Here is a 20,085-nt window from a genome sequence, read left to right on the forward strand (position 1 = left end):
TGAAAACAAGGTCCTTTTTACAGGCATCTATTATGTCAGTGTTAAGCACTAGTGTCTGAAAATGCTGGCTGCAGTTCTGTATCCCAGCGTCCTGCTGCGGTACCTAAGCATGGCAGAGCAGTCTGGAGAGCAGCCACAGCGCTGGAACCCGTCCCACCGTTACGGAGCCCACTAATGTGTTGCAGCCATGTCACTTTTCATTACAAATGTCAGCTTCCAGCACACTAGTCTGGCTTTTTAGCTAATATTGGAGGTTATAATTCAGCTCATTTTTTTCATCTCTGTTACTCGAGTAACCCTTTGTCTGAAATCGTTGTTATTGGGACCTGTATTAAAAGCAAAAAGAGCAGAACATTTCTGTTTCATGGAAAAGTCTGTCTAGCAAATAACTCATTAAGTCACTGTGATGGGAATGGAGAACCTTGTTGCTCATGTGGATAAAGGAAGTGTGTTGGTAATTCCCTGATCTCATTCATTTGTGCTAGGCGCTAGAAAGAACAGCTAACAATTGAGTTATCTTATTAAAGCCAAAATGAAATGATCTTGCTCTCTCTTTGGTGCACAGGACGTTCAACTATACCTTTAACAGAAAAAAAATAATAAAGTGACTGAAAGGGTCACAGATACAGCTGGAAGGGAACCAGAGCCGAGTGAAATCGATCATGCTAGATTTCAGTGAGCAAGCATTTTAGATGTAGACAATGTATTTTCATTTGAATAGCAAGCAGTCATCTTAATATTGTGTCTCCTTTATAGACTCCCAGTTTCCCATTGACATTGCTGCAGTAAAGAAAGATCATGATTTTCTTGACAAGGACCTTGTAGAACCTCTTTGCAGGTAAGTAACACCTAAAGTTTCTTTTCTGATAATTTAAAAATATGAGCTGATTTGTTATTGTTAGCATAGCAGCAGATATCTATGATGCTACCATTCTGAATTCATTTTTCTTATGGAAAATCCTGGAGTAGGACCCACTACACTCATAAAAAACATCACATGATTTGAGAAGACCCAAATCCAATGGATTTGAAACACCTGCCTTTTAAGAAAGAACTAGCAGTAGTACAAGCAAATGCTGAATAAATGAGTCACATCTGAGTTGCACATGAATAACTCTTATGTCCAAGCACAGCAGAAAAGATGAAATTTCATTGCACAGAATTCAGCAAGTACTTTCTCTGGCAGCAGACGTGGTTTTCATGCTGCTTTGATTCCCTCAGTACTCTCCTTTTGGCACCAGTAACAGAAGTGGGACCAGAACCCCACAGTACTACAGCTGCTACAACTAATCACTGGTTTGCCCCTCCCAGATGGCTTGTGTTTGCTGTTTATCTAGCTTTTTATACTCTCTCTGTGATGAATATACCATATTGCATTGCTCAAGTACTGCCCCCAGGACTCAAGAAGCAGCAATTCTGTGGTAGTTTTGCAAAACCACATTGCAGAGGCATTGTTCCCTTCTTCTTTCTCCAGTACTCAGCTCAAGCTGGGTTCTGTTCCTTTCCTCCTCAGTAAGGACAAAGGAGCATCTGGCCCCTGACCAAGCAGGCTTTATTACATGTTATGGAAACTTTCACAACACCAACATCAAGATAATTGGACGAAACTCTATTTCCCCTTCTGCAACTGTGGCTAAAGTCATCAGAGAGTGTATGCTGTTCCACTGCACATTGTACTGTGCATTGCAGGGATTAATGAGTCTGTGATGGAGGACTGCAGAGAGGGTTTCTGAGAATCATAGACAATAGGGCTGGAAGAGAGTTCATCTAGTCCATCCCTCCATCCCAGGCTATGTCTTCCTTCCTGGAGGATCCAAGTAATTCCTGGGCGTAGCTGTCAGAATGCTTTCCCCAAAACTCCCCTGCTGCAAGTGAGACCTATTGCTTCTCATTTTGTCTATTATGGTTATGGGGAACAGAATATTCTCTTTCTCTGTGTAGTAGCCTTTGTGTCTGAAGACAAATCAGTAGGAAAGACTTGGATCCTTCAGTGATTGCTCTCAAGGATGCCAGGGAGCAGGATAACTGCAGACTTGATCCACTGCTGTTCTGTACAGCTTGGTGGGAGGGATTGCAATGCCCATGCCCAAGAAACCTTCTTCCCACACATACATGCATACATCTGCTTCAGTCTGGCATGGTAGAAGACATACTTTGCTGTAGTTTGGGAACTGGGAAGTGGTAGGAGGTTGAGATCTCTTCCCCTCTGCTCTTTCCCACAAAGTTGGAAGACCATGCAAAAGTGCAAGTATGATGTCTGTCCCCGTCCCTTTCTCCTGAGAGCAAACAGTGAGCTGCAGCCATTGCATAGCTCTGTGACTCTCCCCAGTCTTTCTTCTCTGAAGTAATTAGCAATGGCAGTACTTCAATTATGGTCACCAGGCATCCAGCACCTACACAGCTGACCTCTTGCTCCTCCGATCTCTCTGTAGACTCACAGATACACCTGCAACAATTATACTAGGTTGATATATTTATGAGGATTTCTTTGTAAGCTGAACAGCTAGAGACTTTTTTTTTCCCCCTCTTTTATTGAAAGATGAGGTTTCGGAAAATAAGAATAACTGCTGGAGAGATGCAGTTATGTGACAGAATGCTTTATATTAGCCTAAATCAAGTGATACTGCTGAGACCTGTAGTACATAAGCATAGACACAGATCTTTCCAAACTATTTTATTCAAAGACAAAGGATTTTTTGACTGTCTAGCAACTTTTTCTATAATGATTTTATTCAGAAGACAACACCTGTTGACTTTAATTTTTGTGAGGAGTTTTTAAACAGTTTAGATCTGGAAAAGGAATAACACCTCATATACTAGCCAGGTAGAAATACAAGTATTATGTACAGGTTATGTTTTCAGATTGCAGACATTTAATTTGCTGTAACTCAGCAGCTCTAAACCTTTAGCTGAGAGCGACCTGTAAAAAGTGGTTGTGCCAAATGTCAAGATTCGGGTTCATCAGAAACAGTAAACAGTGCCAGCCGCTGCCCCCAGTACCAGCTTTGTTACTGTATTAGCTATCAAACCAACATCTTCCAAGTTTTCCAGTGCACTGGGAATCCTCACAGCTCGGCTGACCACTGTGGACGGTTTTCTACCCTTGCTTTGCTCTGTGGTGGCGTTACTACAAGGTGCATGCCGGTATATCATACGAGAGCCACAGGCTGTGATGCACTTTTATGAAATAGAAAGTTAAAAAAAGGTTGGTTATTATTTCTGTACGCACCAATTCCCAGGTTGGGGGCCAAACTCCCATTCTTCAAACACCCAAAACTGCCCTTGAAGCTATGCATGACCAAGCCTTCATACTGACTAATAGCGCATTCAGCCCGTAGTACTGAACAAAATGGGGTTCTCATTTTTATTTGGAGGATAATTTTAAAGCTGGAATGCCAGAGAGGATAATCAGTTTGAGCAGAGTTTTAGCTCTGAATGGTAATGGTTCTAGCATAAACACTGAATTTCTCTGCTCTTGTGGATTGAAATCAGACTGTCGACCTCATTTTATAATTCATTTTCTTATGGCATTGTAGAATACAAGACAACATGAGATACAAATGCAGAGGAACCTTTTCTTTTTTTAAGGCAGCTGGTAGTATTTTAGTCAGAAGGCCTGAGACTCCCTGTTGTAAAAGATTTCAGTGACCTTTTTGAGATATTCCAACACTCCTGCTGTTTACAATATCATTTGAAAATTTGGCAGAGTAAAGACCAAATTTGAGGCCTTTGGGTTAGAGGCATATCTATCAAGAGATTCCACTCAGATTTTACTGAGTAACCAACAATACAAAATTGCCATGCAATCTGCAGGCGAACGCTGTCAACCTGCCAAAATAATAATTGGGCATGAAAATTTTATAGCTGGATCTCTGTGTCGTTTCCAAAATAGCAGCAACCAACTCTGCTCTGGGAACTTTTGTGGCTGCTGTGATAAGAGGGTGAGAAGGAAAAGCCAAGCCATGTTGTCCTTTTTGTATTCACGTAAATACAGTGACTAAGAATATAAAGAACAAGTATGTAACAGTCTGATACGTAGGCCCCTAAACCAAGCTCTTAAAATTTGAACTATGCCAAGCAGCCAGCAGCCTCTTCTTCCATAGCTAGTGTCTCTTAGATAGCTTATAAATAATCCAAAGGTACATGGGACATCCCACCATTAGAGTTTTGAAGTCAGTACTGTCTGCTGAGTTATATTGCTCTAGGTGCTGTTCGGAGGTAAGTCCGGCTCTCCACATGCAGTACAGAAAGCCCTGCTCTGAAGTCAGTAGAATGGCTCCCATTGACCTCAAGGAGAGTTGACTCACCTCATGTGAGTGTGTAGCTCACTCAGTTGCAGCCATGACAAAAAGTGATAGGACTGGAAAACAGTGTATTCTCTTCACGCACAAAACTGGTGGAGTAGGGATGTGCCAGTGCCAGCTTCGCACACCAGCCCTGCCGGTAAAGGGAGGACCCTTATTCAGTGTTCAGACCTCAGCAGAGCGCAGCACGAGGAGCTGGATGTCCTCTTCCCAAATTCCACAGCACCAGAAGAAGCCAGCTAGGGGCATGCGTATGCAGCACCTAAACTTGGCTAGGAATAATAATAAAACAAAGAAATAGTGTCATGTTTCCCTCAGAGAGGAGTGTACGGAACCATATAATGTGTTTGCCTGGTCATGATCCATAAGAGAGGACATTTGCAGGTCTGCAGAGGTAGGAGATGCTGTGCTGTCTATGCACCCCATGGTGCTTCTTCCTGCACGACCAGTTGGTGCCCCTGGCTGCATTCCCCACCAGCTGCTTGGAAGCAGCTGCAGAACAGTTCCAGGGGAATGCATGGAGCTGAAAGTCACTTTAAAGTTGCCTTCCCATTATCCGGATGGCTCTTCAAGCAGGACAACAGCTAATCAGATCCTGTGTTGCTACAAGCGTGTATTTATTTCTAAACACTGCTTAGTGCTGTACAGGATGTGAAAGTCAGAGATTTCCTGCTTCTGAAAAACTTCCATCGTAAGGGTTAATAAGTACAGCACTGGGGTTGGGATTCATAGCCCTAAATACCTGTGTCTAATGCCATCTCAGATCTCTTAAGACACCTCTGACTTCTCCATGGGCTGGCTGGACCAAGAGGACCTGCAGCAGCTGAAGGCCAGGCTTGGTACTCTAGGGGATCTAAAATAGCACCAGACATCTCTGTTTGGGCACCTGACTCACTCTGCTGGTGTTTAAGTACTGTTTCAAGGGACATTTTTCAACATAGAGCTGATGTTTCACCATAGAGATAAGTGTTAAACCATAGAGGTAGTGTTTACCTGTGACGGCCTGGAGAAGAAGTAAAATTAACATCAGTGAAGCACTTGCTGTAGTAAATATTTTGCAGGCTTCGTCTGAACACTGCAGAGCTTTCCAGACAAGCATTCAAATGCATCTGAGATGATTTGGTTTTTATATAGCCACCTCTCTCGTGTTTATTTAATGTGGTTTTTTCTGCCTTTTCTCGAGTCCAGATTTTGTGTTTTGTTAACATTACAGACAGTCTTTTCCCAAGTTTTTAAGGAGTGACGTGAAAGTGTAGTACTTCTCTCACTTCGATTGGGACGTTAGTGACAGCCTTTTGTAGCCAGAGACTTTTATTTTTTGTTTTTTGAAAGATTTGCTGAGGACTTGGCTGTCAGTCATGTAACAACTTCAAGCAGATGAGAAAAGCTTTCTGCCACTGCTGGCACGTCAACAAGGCATAAGAAGTTGAAACAGACTGGCTTTGATTGGAGTTGTTAGTACCAGGCAGGCTCACAAATATGATCATTAGTTCTCTAATTTCGCTGGCAAATCTTTCCATAGCATTGGAAGAGCCCCAGAAAGCATGCCGATGTTTTGTAGATGGGTGAATTTAAAACCTGAGGTTGAGTCCCTGGCACCCATTAAAAAGTAGTTTTGTTTTTGATGGAGCGAGTTCTTCATGGCAAAGCCAGGTTAGAAAGCAGCCAGGACAATGCTGTGGCTTCCCAAGCCTGCAGTTTAAGTAACAATATTCGCTTTTATATAGCTGACCTCTCAGTCCCTGCTGAAATGATCTCGCTCTTGAATGCCGTTAGCAGGAAAGTGGCAGCTTTGGACAGTCTTGTTGGTTTGATCACATGCTTTCTGCACCTTTCCCTGCTGAAGAAGCAGCCTGTCTTAATAGAAATGCCACGACACTTTCTGCTGTCAGCTGGACACACGCAGAGGTACCTGGGCACAAACAGGGCGAAGGGTACATCACAGGCTGTCGCTTCCTCGTCTTCCCACTCCTGAAGTGCGTGGCTTTTTCCTTGGATTTTAGAAGGCAAGTGACACTATAGTGAATGGAAGGAGCACTGGTCCCTGTATTTAAAATGTTTTCTTCTACATCTTCTCCTTAACAACTGCAAATAGGCAGTAAGTATAGAGGGTTTTTATAAACTATTGAGGAAGCAGTTGCAGAGATCACCTGCCAGGGGCTGTTGTGGAGACAGGGGGCTGCGCCGCAGCCCTCTTTCTCAGGAGAGTTTCTTCAGTCCCTGCTGTTGTGGAGACGAGGGAGGTGGAGTTGATGGCTTAGTTTTCAGAGTTGATGAGCAGCTTGAAAGCAGGCCGTGGTTTCTCAGGATTTCTGAGCCTCTGGGCCTGAATGTAGCTGATGCCTGTCTCCTGGTCAGCCTTGCAGGACATGTTTAGGTCAAGGAAGCAGGGAACACTTCCCCATCCCTGGTCTGGCTGCTCACCATGTAAAGGTATGAGGACACGGTGGCAGCTTGATTCAGTTATGCAGCTACAAGCACTCAGGTGCCACACAGCGGCATGTCAATGTGGAAATGTGGCTACAAACTTGTCCCTCCAGCACAGGCCAGCTAATGCAGAGGTGCAGGGACTCTGATCTGAGCCTCCGGTTCACCTCTCAGAGGAAGCAGTCTCCAAGGATAGAAAGTTGGGCTGGAGCCCTTTGAAAATGTGTCTGTGCCTCTGTATATTTGGAATTCATATTGATATGGAAATATAAACATTTTGCACTCAAAAGAAGCACTGAACATTATTCAGCCCCAGGGCCCCAAGAAAATGTAACTTTGGGTTGAGAAATTCCATGTTTGGGCAAAAGATGAGCTTTGCAATAATAGATCTAATCCCTGAGGAGGAGGATTTGTGGGCAGAAGGCTGAAGATATAGCTACAGAGCCGCAAAGCCTGAAATTTATTACAAGAACATTACTGTCATGCGTGCGGGGTGTGCTTGTGCATGCATTATACTCACATTAATATGATGAGCACAGGACTTTTCTGATATGGCATAACGGGTTTATTGGCTTGAGTTAGGGAGTAGTATTTTATCTACAAATGAGCAGGTCATATTTTATGAGGGATTTTTTTTTTAAGGAAGATCCACATTTGGTGGGCTGGTTCTTTATTAGTAGTGGCAATTTGAAAGGATTTCTAACATTAGAAGTCCTGGGGAGGAATATGTTAATGCCATAATGTTATTATGTTATGTGACAGATTATATTATTGATGTGATACTTTTTTCCATGTGTCCTTGTAACTTACGACACACATTTCAAATGTTATCCGTCCTGGAGATTTGCAGCCTCTTCCTGAGACCCAGAAGCAACAGGGGCAGCTCTTGCGGCAAAGACACAAGAGATGCAGACAGCCTATAGAAGAGTGTTGTGGGCACATGGCTCTCTCACTCTGCCTTTCTTTATTTTGAAATTCAGCCCTAAATCTGGAAAATGTTCAAAGTCAAACATATTTAACTCTGAGCCTCTGCTTTTAGAAGATGAATGGTTTCATGAATCAGGACCTTTAAGTATAAATAAAAACAAATCAATTATGAGTAGCATGGTAGGTTCTCTATTGAAAGAGCGTGTTTTCTTGTCTCTGACTGTCTCTGCATATGGGCACACACACGCGCGTGCACACACACACACACTCACTTTCCAACTTCATCAGAGTGTCATTTCAACCCACTATTGTCATGGGATAGCCTTGGATTTAAGGAGCAGAAGCCTTACAGAGTCCCTGATAACATCATTACAAACATGGTCAAAAATAATTAAAAATATTTATTTAAAGATGTTAGATTTGTTCCATTTGGGCTGTTAACCTGGCTGTAAGATCCACAGGTGTGGGAAAGGAACTTTTAGCTGTGGAGAAACATTTAACTAACTGTTACAAGTTCTTCTTTATGTCAACTTTTTAAAGGAGATGCTAACTGCCTAAAGCCAGGAACTGCACCTTTTTCTTTTGTCTTTCACAAGCGCTTTGAAATCCCCTAAAATTAACCTTAAATCGTTTTGGACCGATTATGTTACGGTCCTGCAGAAGACAACTTACCTCCTTTGTCTCCTGTCATTTCCCCATCTATCAGAGGTGTTTGTTTCTACCTGTTTCCTTTGCTACGTACTTAAATGTCTATGAATTAAAAAGCAATATATAAAACCTGGCTGTCAAGTAATGTGAAACTAAGATGTTCTTTTAACGCAGTGGTCTTATAGCCTGTAACAATATGACCAGTATCGTTTCTGAAGCCTGTTGTATGCAGTTAGCACCCTACAGGCAGGTAAGAGAAAAGCTTTTGAACTTACGAAAAGTCGTGCCCTTTAATCAGATGCTGCTAATCTTTTGAATTTGCTTTGCCCTGTAGACGACTGAACACACTGAACAAGTGCGCCTCAATGAAACTCGATGTGAACTTCCAAAGAAAAAAGGTAAGGAAACTTCGTGAAATGTGCTGGCTTTGCCCCGGCTTTTGTGATAAGACCTCCCCAATTTAGTCTTTAAGTCAGTAATGCTCTTAAAAGTAAGTTAAGTGTATTTGACTTTGAACATGTGTGTCAGCAGTATCTGGACACATGATAATGTGAATTGACGAATCTTGAAATTATAAATAAAATAGAAAATAACTGTGACTAATACAGCAGGAACAATACTGCATGTGTTAAAAGGGCACATGCAGTACTTAAAACTTTACGTATGTGCAATTCAAGTTAGCGGGTGAAAAGACAGTGCGGTTTCATTAGGCTGGCTTGTTTGCCAATGCCATGTGAGTACACAATGGAAAATCCTGCTCGGAAAAAATGGAAGCTGCTCGGATGAAAACAATAGCATTTCTTTATTTCTTGTACTGACTTATTCCCGGTTAAGAATATGAAAATAAACTCTGTCATCCTTACAAGCTCCTGTGTAACATGGGAATTATTTGAGCTTAAAGGGTTTTGGCAAGGACTGCAGAAACTGCCTATTGATTTTGAGAGTTTTGTAACATGCCCAGTGTTAACTGTTGAACGTTTGGGTTTCTGGTCACAAATCTCCCCAAGCCCTTCAGTAGTGTACAATGGTAGTTGTTGACTCTGAGAAATCTTGGTGTCTGTTTTTCCTCCCTTAGAGTGTTTGTCTAATGCTTTTTAAAAACCACCTCCAAGAGTTGCATTTTTGGTGACTTTGCAGATTCAGTGTATTTATACTCTATTCACTGTTTGAGGGAACTTGAGCAAAGAATGGTTTCAATGTCCAGATATTCTGCCTTCTGCATGTGCCCATTTGTTCTGCTGTGTACGTAGCCTCTTTAGCATGCGTTTTGTCCATTCACTGGAGCCACGGGGACCTTCACGGCTTCAGACCTGATGGATTTTTCTTGTCTTTGATAAGTGCCAACACTTTCCACATCAAAGACCCACATCACACCTGACAGAAGGAACAGTAAAATCTCCTGACTATACGATAACTTTATGATTTGGGCAGGTGGGTGCTATAGGAAGAGGCTGAGGTCCTTCAGCAAAAACTAACTCAATCGATTGTGTCGTTGACCTGCTTGGAGCGGTGTCTGGTTTGCGTCCATGCACTCGTGGACTTGTGTTCACGCAGAGATTCTGGAGCTGCACAAGAGACAGAATTACAAAAAGCAACATATAGGTGAACGCTGATTGTCCTCTGGAAATTTTATTTAGTTCCTGTCCTTCTCTTCAACAAGTATTTTGAGTTTGGTGTGAGGTTTGTATGCTTCCTTGCTTCCTTCTTTAAGTGTCTGATTATGTTTGGTTAAAAAAAAAGGAGGATTTTCTTGTTATCTTTGTTTTTATTAGTTTTTTCTGCGACTCCTTCCTGTTCTGAATGGATTGAAGCTCTCAGCTGCTCTCCTTGCAGATGACCATTAATTTGCTGTGGAAGTGAGACTGCCCTACTTGGTACACTTTCAGGGGGACAGAAGCTAGTTGGGTCCATACCTGCACGAGGCGAGAGAAAAGCAGAGCACAGAAAAATGTAGAGAAAGAGGGGACGAAGGAGATTTGGGACAACAGATACAGTGAAAGTAGAAGAGAACGTGGGGGAGAGAAGAAGAGGGAGGAGAGACTGCTGACAGAAGGAAATGTAAATGCAAGTGTAAAAGCTGGAAATTGGGTCTGGAATTGAACACTGAACCAACTAAACTTTTTTTGCTGTAGATACTGCCTTTCCTAGTAGTCTCTATGGTGATCTGAACAATGAAATGCAAAATCAGCTTGCTTTGGAGGTTCAGCATAACAGGTTTGCACAGGACTAGTGCAGCTGCTTGAGTGATTTATCAAAATACAGCCAAGCGAGCTGCCAGACAAGGTTACTGTGAAAGCCAGCACGGGGTGAGTGTTCCCCACCACCCGCTCTCCCATCCGATCCATTCGCACTGTGGGCTGCTGTGTTCCCCTTGGCTTCATCAAGATGCATACAGAAATCCTCATGTATGTGTTGCAAATATGTCTGTAAGCGATTTGGACAGACAGAGATTAGCCTTTGGATTAACTGCCTTCTGCAGCTGTCGATTTATGAGAATTCCTGCCCCCAGCTGGAAAAATGTGGCAGAATTCCACCGCAAATAAACCCACTTTTTGCCTTTTGTTAACATCCCTCTGTATCTCAGGCAAGTACACCCTCAGTCAAAAAGCTCTACTATTTTAAATCAACTGTGACAAATCTGTGAATCAAAACTTCTTTCTCTTTGGCAAATGTTATCAGTCACTCCTCAAGAAACTTGCCCCTTCTCGTCTTCCCAAACATAATGGTATTAAATGGACAAATGGACTTTTGAATATGCTCCAAAGCCACGCATGTGATTTCACCCTAGGTCAGTAGAAGTATACAGTCACTGCTCCAAGGTGTCTGTTCCGCCTGTGTGAGATGAATCGTTGCTTTCAGACCTACTCTTGATCCACTGTCCCCATAGCTGGTGACATGTCGGTTGGCAAAGTGCTCTCTGCACTTTTTTTAGGACAATCTCATTTGTCAGGGCACACTGATATCTAACAAGAACAGTGGGTCATTCAAGATGTTCGTGGCTTCCAGAATTTCTACCGATTCCATCAAAAGAAAAGCACATTATGTCACAGGACTCTCAGTGCAGCCGAATTTGGAGTGAGTCACCATGGCAGCATTTCAGTATCCAGATATTTCATTTGTCTGATTTTTCTTCTGATGAAATACAAGCATGTTTCATTACCAATTAAAAAAACTAAACTAAACCTTTTTTTTATTGAGCTGCAAATTTTGACACCAAAACTCCTCTGTATTTTCTGAGTGGTTCTTGGGCAGAATGTAATCCTATCTTTGTTGTGGTTAGACGCAAAACTTGTTTACTACCAATATCTATTTCTGTTCATCTCTATTTTCTTTGAAAAAAAAATCTTAAAACTTAGTTTCCTCTAAAAATGATTTAAAGTATATTCACCACTGAGATTATGTTTATTTCTGTCTCTTCCTCTGTGCTCTCCTCTTGGTGTTTTTCACAATGTCTCTACCACTTTGGCTAGTTTAATCAATTCCAGCTTGTAGAAAATACAGGCTAAATCCTGTCAGTTCATACAGTAATGTCAGTGCAGCCACAGGGATTTGTGTCAGCCAAGAATCTTCTTTATGGTCCCTTTGGCATATTAGGATGTACAACAAATAAAAAAAATATATTTTTATCCTATTGGCTGGTGCCATCAGCGCTTCAGCATGTGGTATGCTTTGTAGATATAATTACCGCTACTAAATATTTAAAAGTACATACCCTTGCGGTTTTTAAAATATCCACTTTGTGGCACTACTAAGACCACAATAGATGGATTTTTAAGTGCCTGAGTCTGTGCAGTCCTTCGCTCTGTATATGCATACAGCCAACTGTCGAGCTCAAACGAAGGTAGAGCTGTCTGATACGCCATTTCTTCCCTGCAGACAAAATGGCCAAAGTAGTATTAGCCTTTTCTAGCCCCCTTCCTGCAGCTTCACTAGCTGCTTAATTTTTCTCTCTAGCTAGCAGCAGAACTAAGATCTTTATTCATTCCTGTGAACTAACACCAGCTGCAGGAGCACTGCACACCTCAGTGTTAATAGATAAAAGAGGAATGACTAAACCCAAAATTTCATAGCTTTATTTTATTTTATTTTATTTTATGGTTTGGACATGATCTAAAACATCTGGCCAACTTGAAGTGATAAACTGGCAAAAGCTTATGGTATTAGTGAGACCTGGCACACTACTGATCCCAATCTCCATCTTTTGAGGTTTCGCATTATTTAAGATTTTGGGGGTTCTGGTAAAATTTTTTTTACATTTTTCAATTAGACAGGCCAGCAGAGAGCTAGTCAGAGATGGGAGATAATTTTACCATCAAAACTTCATAGAAAAATACTTCTAATAATAGACTTTTAAAATGAGAATTTTTCCAGTCCTGAAATAGTCTTCCTGGTTTAGCACCTCATTTTAGTCTGACAGCCTGTCATATTTTACTGCCTTCATACTGCTTCCAAGAATGTGTAGAGCTGTTTGGATGTCATGTAGGTGAAGTTAGTTTGTTCTGCTTTAAAACAAATGTACAAGAATAATGCAGTATAAACCCGGTTCAAAGTCAAGGGAAGGATACTCATTAGCAACTGTGGGCTTTGCATCCTTAGAGAACAGCGAGTTCGACACTGACTCCGCACTTCATGCTGAAGATGTATCATTTTTTTTTTGAGCAAACAGATGAGAAAAATGTCATAGAGGGAGCTTTTTTATCCAAATTTTTTTCAAGGCGCATGTTGTCTGCATTGCAGAATAGCTCCTGGAGCTGCCTAAACATAAGCACAACTCCGTGTGCCCCAGGCTGAGGGATGAGACCAGGAAGGGCTGTGGGGCTGCTGCTGCTTCAGGAGACGTCAGGGGAAGCCAGAGACAGTGGGGCAAGCTGGAGGTCATCAAGTTTGGGGTGCCTCTGATGGCAAAGGCAATGAAGATAATGGTTGCCACTGTAGGAAAGCTCACCTCAATTGTAGATGCTGCCCCATCCAGGACTGAGCCTGGCTGCTCATCCTCCCCACACCTCCACAGCTGCCTTCGCTGCCTTCCTTTGCCTGCACTCAAACCCACCTTAAGAAATACCTCCGAATATCAGTTTTTTACTGTTATTTTAAGCATCGTGGCTATTTATCTGTAGTTATGTTCCTGAAACATAAATCTTGTTAGATGTACCTGGTCTGTGAAGTTTATAGAAGTTTACTTAGTTCTCACTGCAAAACTAAGCACAGCACTGGATATTTGCTGTCTTGGTTTCTTAAATGGCTCACATCATTGCTGTAGTACCCAGCTACTTCCCAGTCTTTACCGTGTGTATCTTAACACCATCCCTGCAAGTCAGGATCCCTCTACTTGGACCTTTCAAAACCCTTTTTTTTCTAAACAGTCTCTATGGGCATCAGTCCTACACAGTTCAGTGCACAGGCAATCCACCCCACAGAAGCCAAGAGGCATTGATGGGACTCATGAGCTTTCTAACATAGAGCAGGCTTTTATTCCTTACTTGTTAAGATACTCAATGCAGTCTTTACAATGAAATGAAAGAAGCTGTTATGAAAGGACTGATGACCAATCTTTCATAAACTAGGTTCAGGGAGACTTTACCACCTGTTCCTCACATGGAGCAGCACAATCACATTAATTCAAATAATGAGTAAAAGCACCTTCTTTTAACATGTGCCGCTTGCTGTTTTCCAGAGTGAAGATTCAGATGAAGAAGACCTCTGTGCTATCAGTAATAAATGGACTTTCCAAAGAACCAGCAGACGATGGTCTCGGGTGGACGATATTGATGCTTTGCTTCACCGATCAGACAGACATGGATCTTCTGGGGACATTAAAATGAAAAATACAACAAGCAGCGAGAGCGTCCTTACAGATCTGAGTGAACCTGAGGTCTCATCTATTCACAGTGAGAGCAGTGGGGGAAGTGACAACAGGAGTCAATCCGGCATCAGCAGCGCTGCCAGGGAGACCTGCAACTGCTCTGGTCAGCATGATGTAGAAAGCACACTGCTGCAAGACTCCACTGCGATAAACACCGCCCTGTCCCCCAAGGACAACCTGAAGAATGAGAAACCAACACGAACCAAAGCAAAAACCTTTCTGAAACGCATGGAGACACTAAAAGCAAAAGGTGTGCATGGAAAACTAAAAGGCTCGGGAAGAACGGGTCCTTTAGAGATAAGTGGACCTGTTCTCCAGTATGAGCCGAAATCCTTGAAAGACATGCACTGTGTACAAATAGTCAATGGCGATCTCCAAAACTTAGGACAAGATTCAGTCAAAAGAGGACTTTCCTTTTCTGCCAAATCCAGCAGTGACAGCAGTCAGTCCGAAAACAGCAGCAGTGGGGTGAGCACACCGTGTTTGAAGGAACGCAAATGCCATGAAGCAAACAAGAGAGGCGGGATGTACCTGGAGGACCTAGATGTTCTGGCAGGAACGGCCTTACGGCAAGCGGTGGACCAAAACCGCAAAAATGAATTTCATTCCCAAGAGAACTTAGTTGTGCATATTCCCAAGGATCATAAACCAGGGACCTTCCCAAAGGCACTTTCTATTGAAAGCCTCTCACCTACAGACAACAGTAACAGTGTAAACTGGAGGACAGGCAGCATTTCTTTGGGAAAGCAGAACTGCTCTACTCCAAAAGAGTCCGGGTTGATGGCTTGCTGTCCTAAAGAGAGCAGAATTAGTATTTATGACAATGTGCCAGGTTCCCACTTGTATGCTAGTACTGGGGACCTCCTGGACTTAGAGAAAGATGTCCTTTTTCCTCATTTAGATGACATTTTGCAACATGTCAATGGACTCCAGGAGGTGGTAGATGGCTGGTCAAAGAATGTGTTGCCAGGTCTGCCAGTTGATGATGCGTCAGTCAGGGAATCTCCGTCATTGCCTTTCCAGTCGCCCACACAGATCACACTTGATTTTGAAGGAAACTCTGTCTCTGATGGCCGGACCACACCAAGTGACATGGATAGAGATGGAATGTCCCTGAATGAATCCGAAGCCACTGGTGTAAGGGACAGGAGAGACTCTGGGGTGGGAGCATCGCTTACAAGGCCAAGCAGGTAGGTAGCAAAATTTTGTACACAAATCCATAGAATGTGAAATAATGAAGCAGAAGCTTTCAGCCTGGGAGTCAGAATGTGCAGGGTACCATTACAGTTGTACTCATCCTGTATGGGTATGGGGACTTCCCAGGGAAGGGTGGGACTTTGGGAGAAGTCCCTGAACATCCTGCCATGGATAAGAATCCTGCCATTTCATAAGAATCCTTCCATTCTTATGTGGAATCAATGGAGAATTGATTTAATAGAGCGAACTAAGGCAGTTTTTTCTCTCTTGATCCATTAATTACATAGTAGGTCCCTGTATATGTTGTGGGATGTATTTTCAATTTGTCTTCTAAGTTATGCACCCCAGTATTTATGCGTCAGTAGCCTTGTGGACTTTTTTAATGCACTGGTCTGCTTTACAAATGTGTCCCTTTGTGCTCAAAGAGCATCTCCCTACCCTGCCTTAGTCCCTTACGTGACAGGGTGACGTGATGATATACAATTAACTTATTAATAAAAGTGAAAAGTGGGATTTTGTTAATAGTTTGCAGACCTGTTTTAAGTCAGAGGGATGAGTTCCTGTTGAGCCAAGGGAGCATGGTCCTGGGTAAAGGCCTTTGGGGATCCATGCTGCTGCGTGTAGGGTGGCTTTGTACATACAAAAGCAGTGAGAAAATACCTGGTGTTTTCTGATTTGCTGTCAGTCTTGTCACATCCTCACAGAGGATTCTGCCGTGCCATGGTTTACTGCTGCCTGTGCTTGCTCACCACCATCACAAGCAAGTGAACTCGAGGAAACTACTGAGTAAATGAGCAGTGCCAAAGTTTTTAGGATTTGAGCCAGAGCTCATGTTTAGCAAAACAAGAAACTGAAATGAGGTTTTTTCCAATGTATCCAGTATATAAAGAAAGTGCATTGGAGTAAAGAGAAGATGTGAGTGGCTCAATAGCTTGGTGGTTACGGCTCTTGCCAAGGAGACACAGGGTTCAATCCCTTCTCCAAAAAATCCTTCAGTATTTAATAATAGAGATATTTGGAGAACCTCATCTCCAAAAACCTTGGTGGTCAGGCTGGTCCCCTGGGAGGTGAGGGACCAGGCATCAAATCCCGGTTCTGAGTCAGGGAGAGAACATTTGAATCTGGATCTCCCACATCCTGTTGGAAATGTGTGGGCTAAAGGGCATAGCAGGCAGCACTGCTTCCCTGAGTATATGGACAGGACCCACACCCACTTCTGAATCTAACATTGCAAAAATCAAAGCTTGGGCATTTCCAGAATTAAAGAGACTGAGCAAATTGTTTTATTTGCCTCCAAGCTACATTTTCTTTCAGTCAACACACCACAAGCCATAATGTGTGTGTGTATGTTTATATACATTTTGTATGTTGCCCGGCACTATCTCAGAGTATGCCATCTTTTCTGCCCAGTTAAAGCAGTTGTCTGATTTTTCTATTGTTTCTTTTGCTAAAGGCGATTACGATGGCATAGTTTCCAAATCTCTCATTGCCTGAGCCACTCCATTGCATCACTTCACATCAGCAATCAGTCAGCAGCCCAACTGAATCTACTGCAAAAATTCTCTCTGCTTCGTCTTACTGCCATCATGGAAAAGTACTCCATGTCAAACAAACATGGCTGGACCTGGTGAGTACCATCGATAACAGGAAGAGAGAGATTTGTAGAAAAAAATAGTTTCTCCTAATTCTGTTATTCTGATAGTAAGTTCAGTAAATGCAATTAGGAGGAACAATTGACTTCAACTGTAGAATTTGAAACTGTCCCCTTTAATCCATTGCTGCCTAGTGACTCAGTGGCAAAGTCAGAAATAGATCCTGGAAATGTAACTTTATTCCTGTGCTCTAACAAAGAGACAACCCCAGCCTCTCTAACAACACTCTAGTTCCAGAAAAATAAACAGGAGTAGGAGAGAGTGATTAAAAGTAGGAAATGTTTACAGTAAGTCTTCCCCAGAATTCGTTTCGTGATTCGAAAAGAAACAGCTGCTGATGATACTTAATGTATTTGATATTGGTTTGTTTGTGCTTTAAAAGAAGGATTAGAGCAGTTACGGGACTTTTCTCTGCAGATCAAAAGATGTAAGCTTTGGCCTAGTCCTGGACTTGCGTTAGAGGGAGCTTGCAGCCGTAGCAGCTGTAACAGCTACCTGGTCACTCAGAAAGTGGAGCAAGGGCAGATGGACATGAGAGCTGGCAATGTGGCTCCTTCTGTAGCAACTGGCTACAGAAATCTGCATGTTTAATAGCATACGAACCCTGATGGGCCATGCAGACTGAAGTATACCGGAATGGAAATGGGCATAGATAAGAGATTATAAGTATCTGACAAATAATCAAAAGGATAACAGAAACTTTGCTAATACACAGAGATACTGAGTCCAAAAATGATATGACTTGATAATTACATTGTGATTTCTATGTTCAAAGCACTTCACCAAAATCCCACTAAATTCAGCTGTGAGCTAGATAAGACAAGTTTTCCTTTAGAAATGGAAAAATAGATACAAGGGACTACATGTGAGGTTCACCTCACTGACATCAGCCACTCCGAAAAGTTGTAATCAGAGCAAGTCGGGTCAGCTGTCTGTGGTCAGTGAAAAAAGACAGCAACTCCAAAGGCAGCTCATTCTATCCAAGGCTCGGGGGTTTGGGTCACCCTCCAGAGGAGCCTCACTCCACAGTTTGTATAGAGGCAGTCTGGACTGCTAACTCTTTCTAAATCTCCATTAGAGAGCTAAAATTCAAGAAGATGAACCCCCAGGTCACTGTTCTCCTTTGGTGCAGCTCCCTGCTGCTAGCTGACAATGTCTGTACTGAAATGAATCTCACCTTAACCAACTCCAAATAAGCAGACTAGAATACGGCAAATTCTAGATCCTGCTGTTTGTACATAGGTTTTACCTCCTGGTAAATATTTCTTCAGTTTGTATAATCAGTCTCTAGGGATTTATAAGAGTGGGACTCTAAATAGCTGTAAAGTTCTATGTTGTACTCCTTCAGTAGGTCATTTAATCCAAGTTTTATCTCCTTCCCACACAATTGAGAAAAATCTTTGTCACATTCAGGTCATATTAATCCTTCTTTGTTTTTTAATTCCACTGCAGTCATGAGTCCCACAAAGAGAATCCAGTTTGTTCTCGTTTTTACCATCATTTTTGGAAGAAAGCAAGCTCACCAGCTTCTTTTAAGTTACTCAACTAGAATAAATCATGTAACACCAGGGATGAATCTGGCACATAGGGATTTCCCACCATCATTTATTACTGTAAATTGTTAGTCAGTAGAAGTGCTAAATCATGTAACTGGTAGTATTAAAAACCATTCAGCATGTTAGAGGTCTGAACCTCCTTTTCTCTCAGATACCGTCTCCACTATGCTTTGCTGTGCCATTCCTTTGAGTCCCTAATGGATGCTTTAAACCATGTTGCCTTCAGCTGCATGACAACTGCGTTAGTAAAAGGTTTTTGTTAGAACAGATTGTTATGCTATATCTTAGAGCCAGAGGCCATCTACTTATAAGAGTTGTCAAGAAATCCATCAATTATACAGATTGTAAAGTGTCCGTGTATTGTGCATTAAACATTATTTCACCATCTTTATAAAAAAGGAGGTGGCCCCAGTTACCAATTTCGGCCAGCAGTGTTACTCAGAGAGACTGTGTAAATGACTCTGATGTTTTCATGCAGCCTGTTCGTGTTAATTTTCAGGTCTGTGCCGAAGTTCATGAAGAGGATGAAAGTCCCTGACTACAAGGATAAGAACGTCTTCGGTGTGCCTCTGATAGTTCACGTCCAGAGAACAGGACAGCCTCTTCCCCAGAGCATACAGCAAGCACTACGCTACTTACGGAGTAACTGTCTAGATCAGGTATGAACTTTACTCCAGGGATTCGGTTGATTTTTTTCTGAAAAGCCACCCTAAGCAAGCAAGGGTTAACCTTTTTGTACTTAGTACCAGAATTATTTGAAGATTGTTATATCTCATGTTGGGCCCAGATCTCTGGTGATTTGATACCTGGTGCCAATACTAATGGTTTGCCATTTTGAGATTTATGTCCGGCTAATCTGTTGAATTCTTGTAGCTATAACAGTCCTGCTGATTTGTATACAATAGCCTACCTCAAGGAATCACATGAGATCTTCATGTCTATTGAATCAGTTCACGACTTCCAGCTTCTACCCGTGTCTGCACTGCTTATACTTGACTGTTGCCACTGAGGGTTAACTGCATTCACCATTTCACAAGATATGGTACAAAAGGTTTTATTTACTTAGCAAAGAAAGAAAAGTCCAAGAATAGAGAGCAAGCTCAGCAAAATATTCAAAATATTCTGTTGACAAAGTCAGATATATCCAGATAGAGTTAGGTCAGCAGGGGTTCAATGCCAAAGCCATTACGGTACGTTTCCTTTTATAGTGTTCTTAGCTGCAACAAACCAGCTGGGAGACCCTCATGCTCAAAGTATTTCAGACTTTTTGATTCCCTTTAGCTACGGAGCAGGGACATACAAATCACATTTTTACTGTTCTTCCCCTCATGAGGATCTGTATCTTTATGAACATAGGACTGGGAGAAACCCCCTGCCTGATTGAGTTCAGTCCTCTACTATTATTGACTTCGTGTCATATGACCTCTTCCATAACTGCTTTTAGATAGTTGTAAGTTCAAAAGGAGCAACCAGCATTTTACTCCGCAGACCTTGCTACTTTCCTAGCTCTG

General features: G+C 42.3%; 1 protein-coding gene across 1 annotated transcript in view; it reads left to right on the plus strand.

Annotated features, from left to right (window-relative positions):
- STARD13 (StAR-related lipid transfer (START) domain containing 13) overlaps nt 1–20,085 on the plus strand; it is a 119,892-nt gene that overhangs the window by 84,115 nt on the left and 15,692 nt on the right. Inside the window, exons 3-7 of the mRNA XM_009327726.1 lie at nt 757–838; nt 8,641–8,704; nt 13,981–15,359; nt 16,820–16,993; nt 19,074–19,233. Of these exons, the coding sequence (XP_009326001.1) occupies nt 757–838; nt 8,641–8,704; nt 13,981–15,359; nt 16,820–16,993; nt 19,074–19,233 (1,859 nt within the window). The remainder of the gene's footprint in view (nt 1–756; nt 839–8,640; nt 8,705–13,980; nt 15,360–16,819; nt 16,994–19,073; nt 19,234–20,085) is intronic.

Source organism: Pygoscelis adeliae, unplaced genomic scaffold (genome assembly GCF_000699105.1).
Source record: "Pygoscelis adeliae isolate BGI_AS28 unplaced genomic scaffold, ASM69910v1 Scaffold14, whole genome shotgun sequence".
In the NCBI taxonomy this organism is placed as follows: Eukaryota; Metazoa; Chordata; class Aves; order Sphenisciformes; family Spheniscidae; genus Pygoscelis; species Pygoscelis adeliae.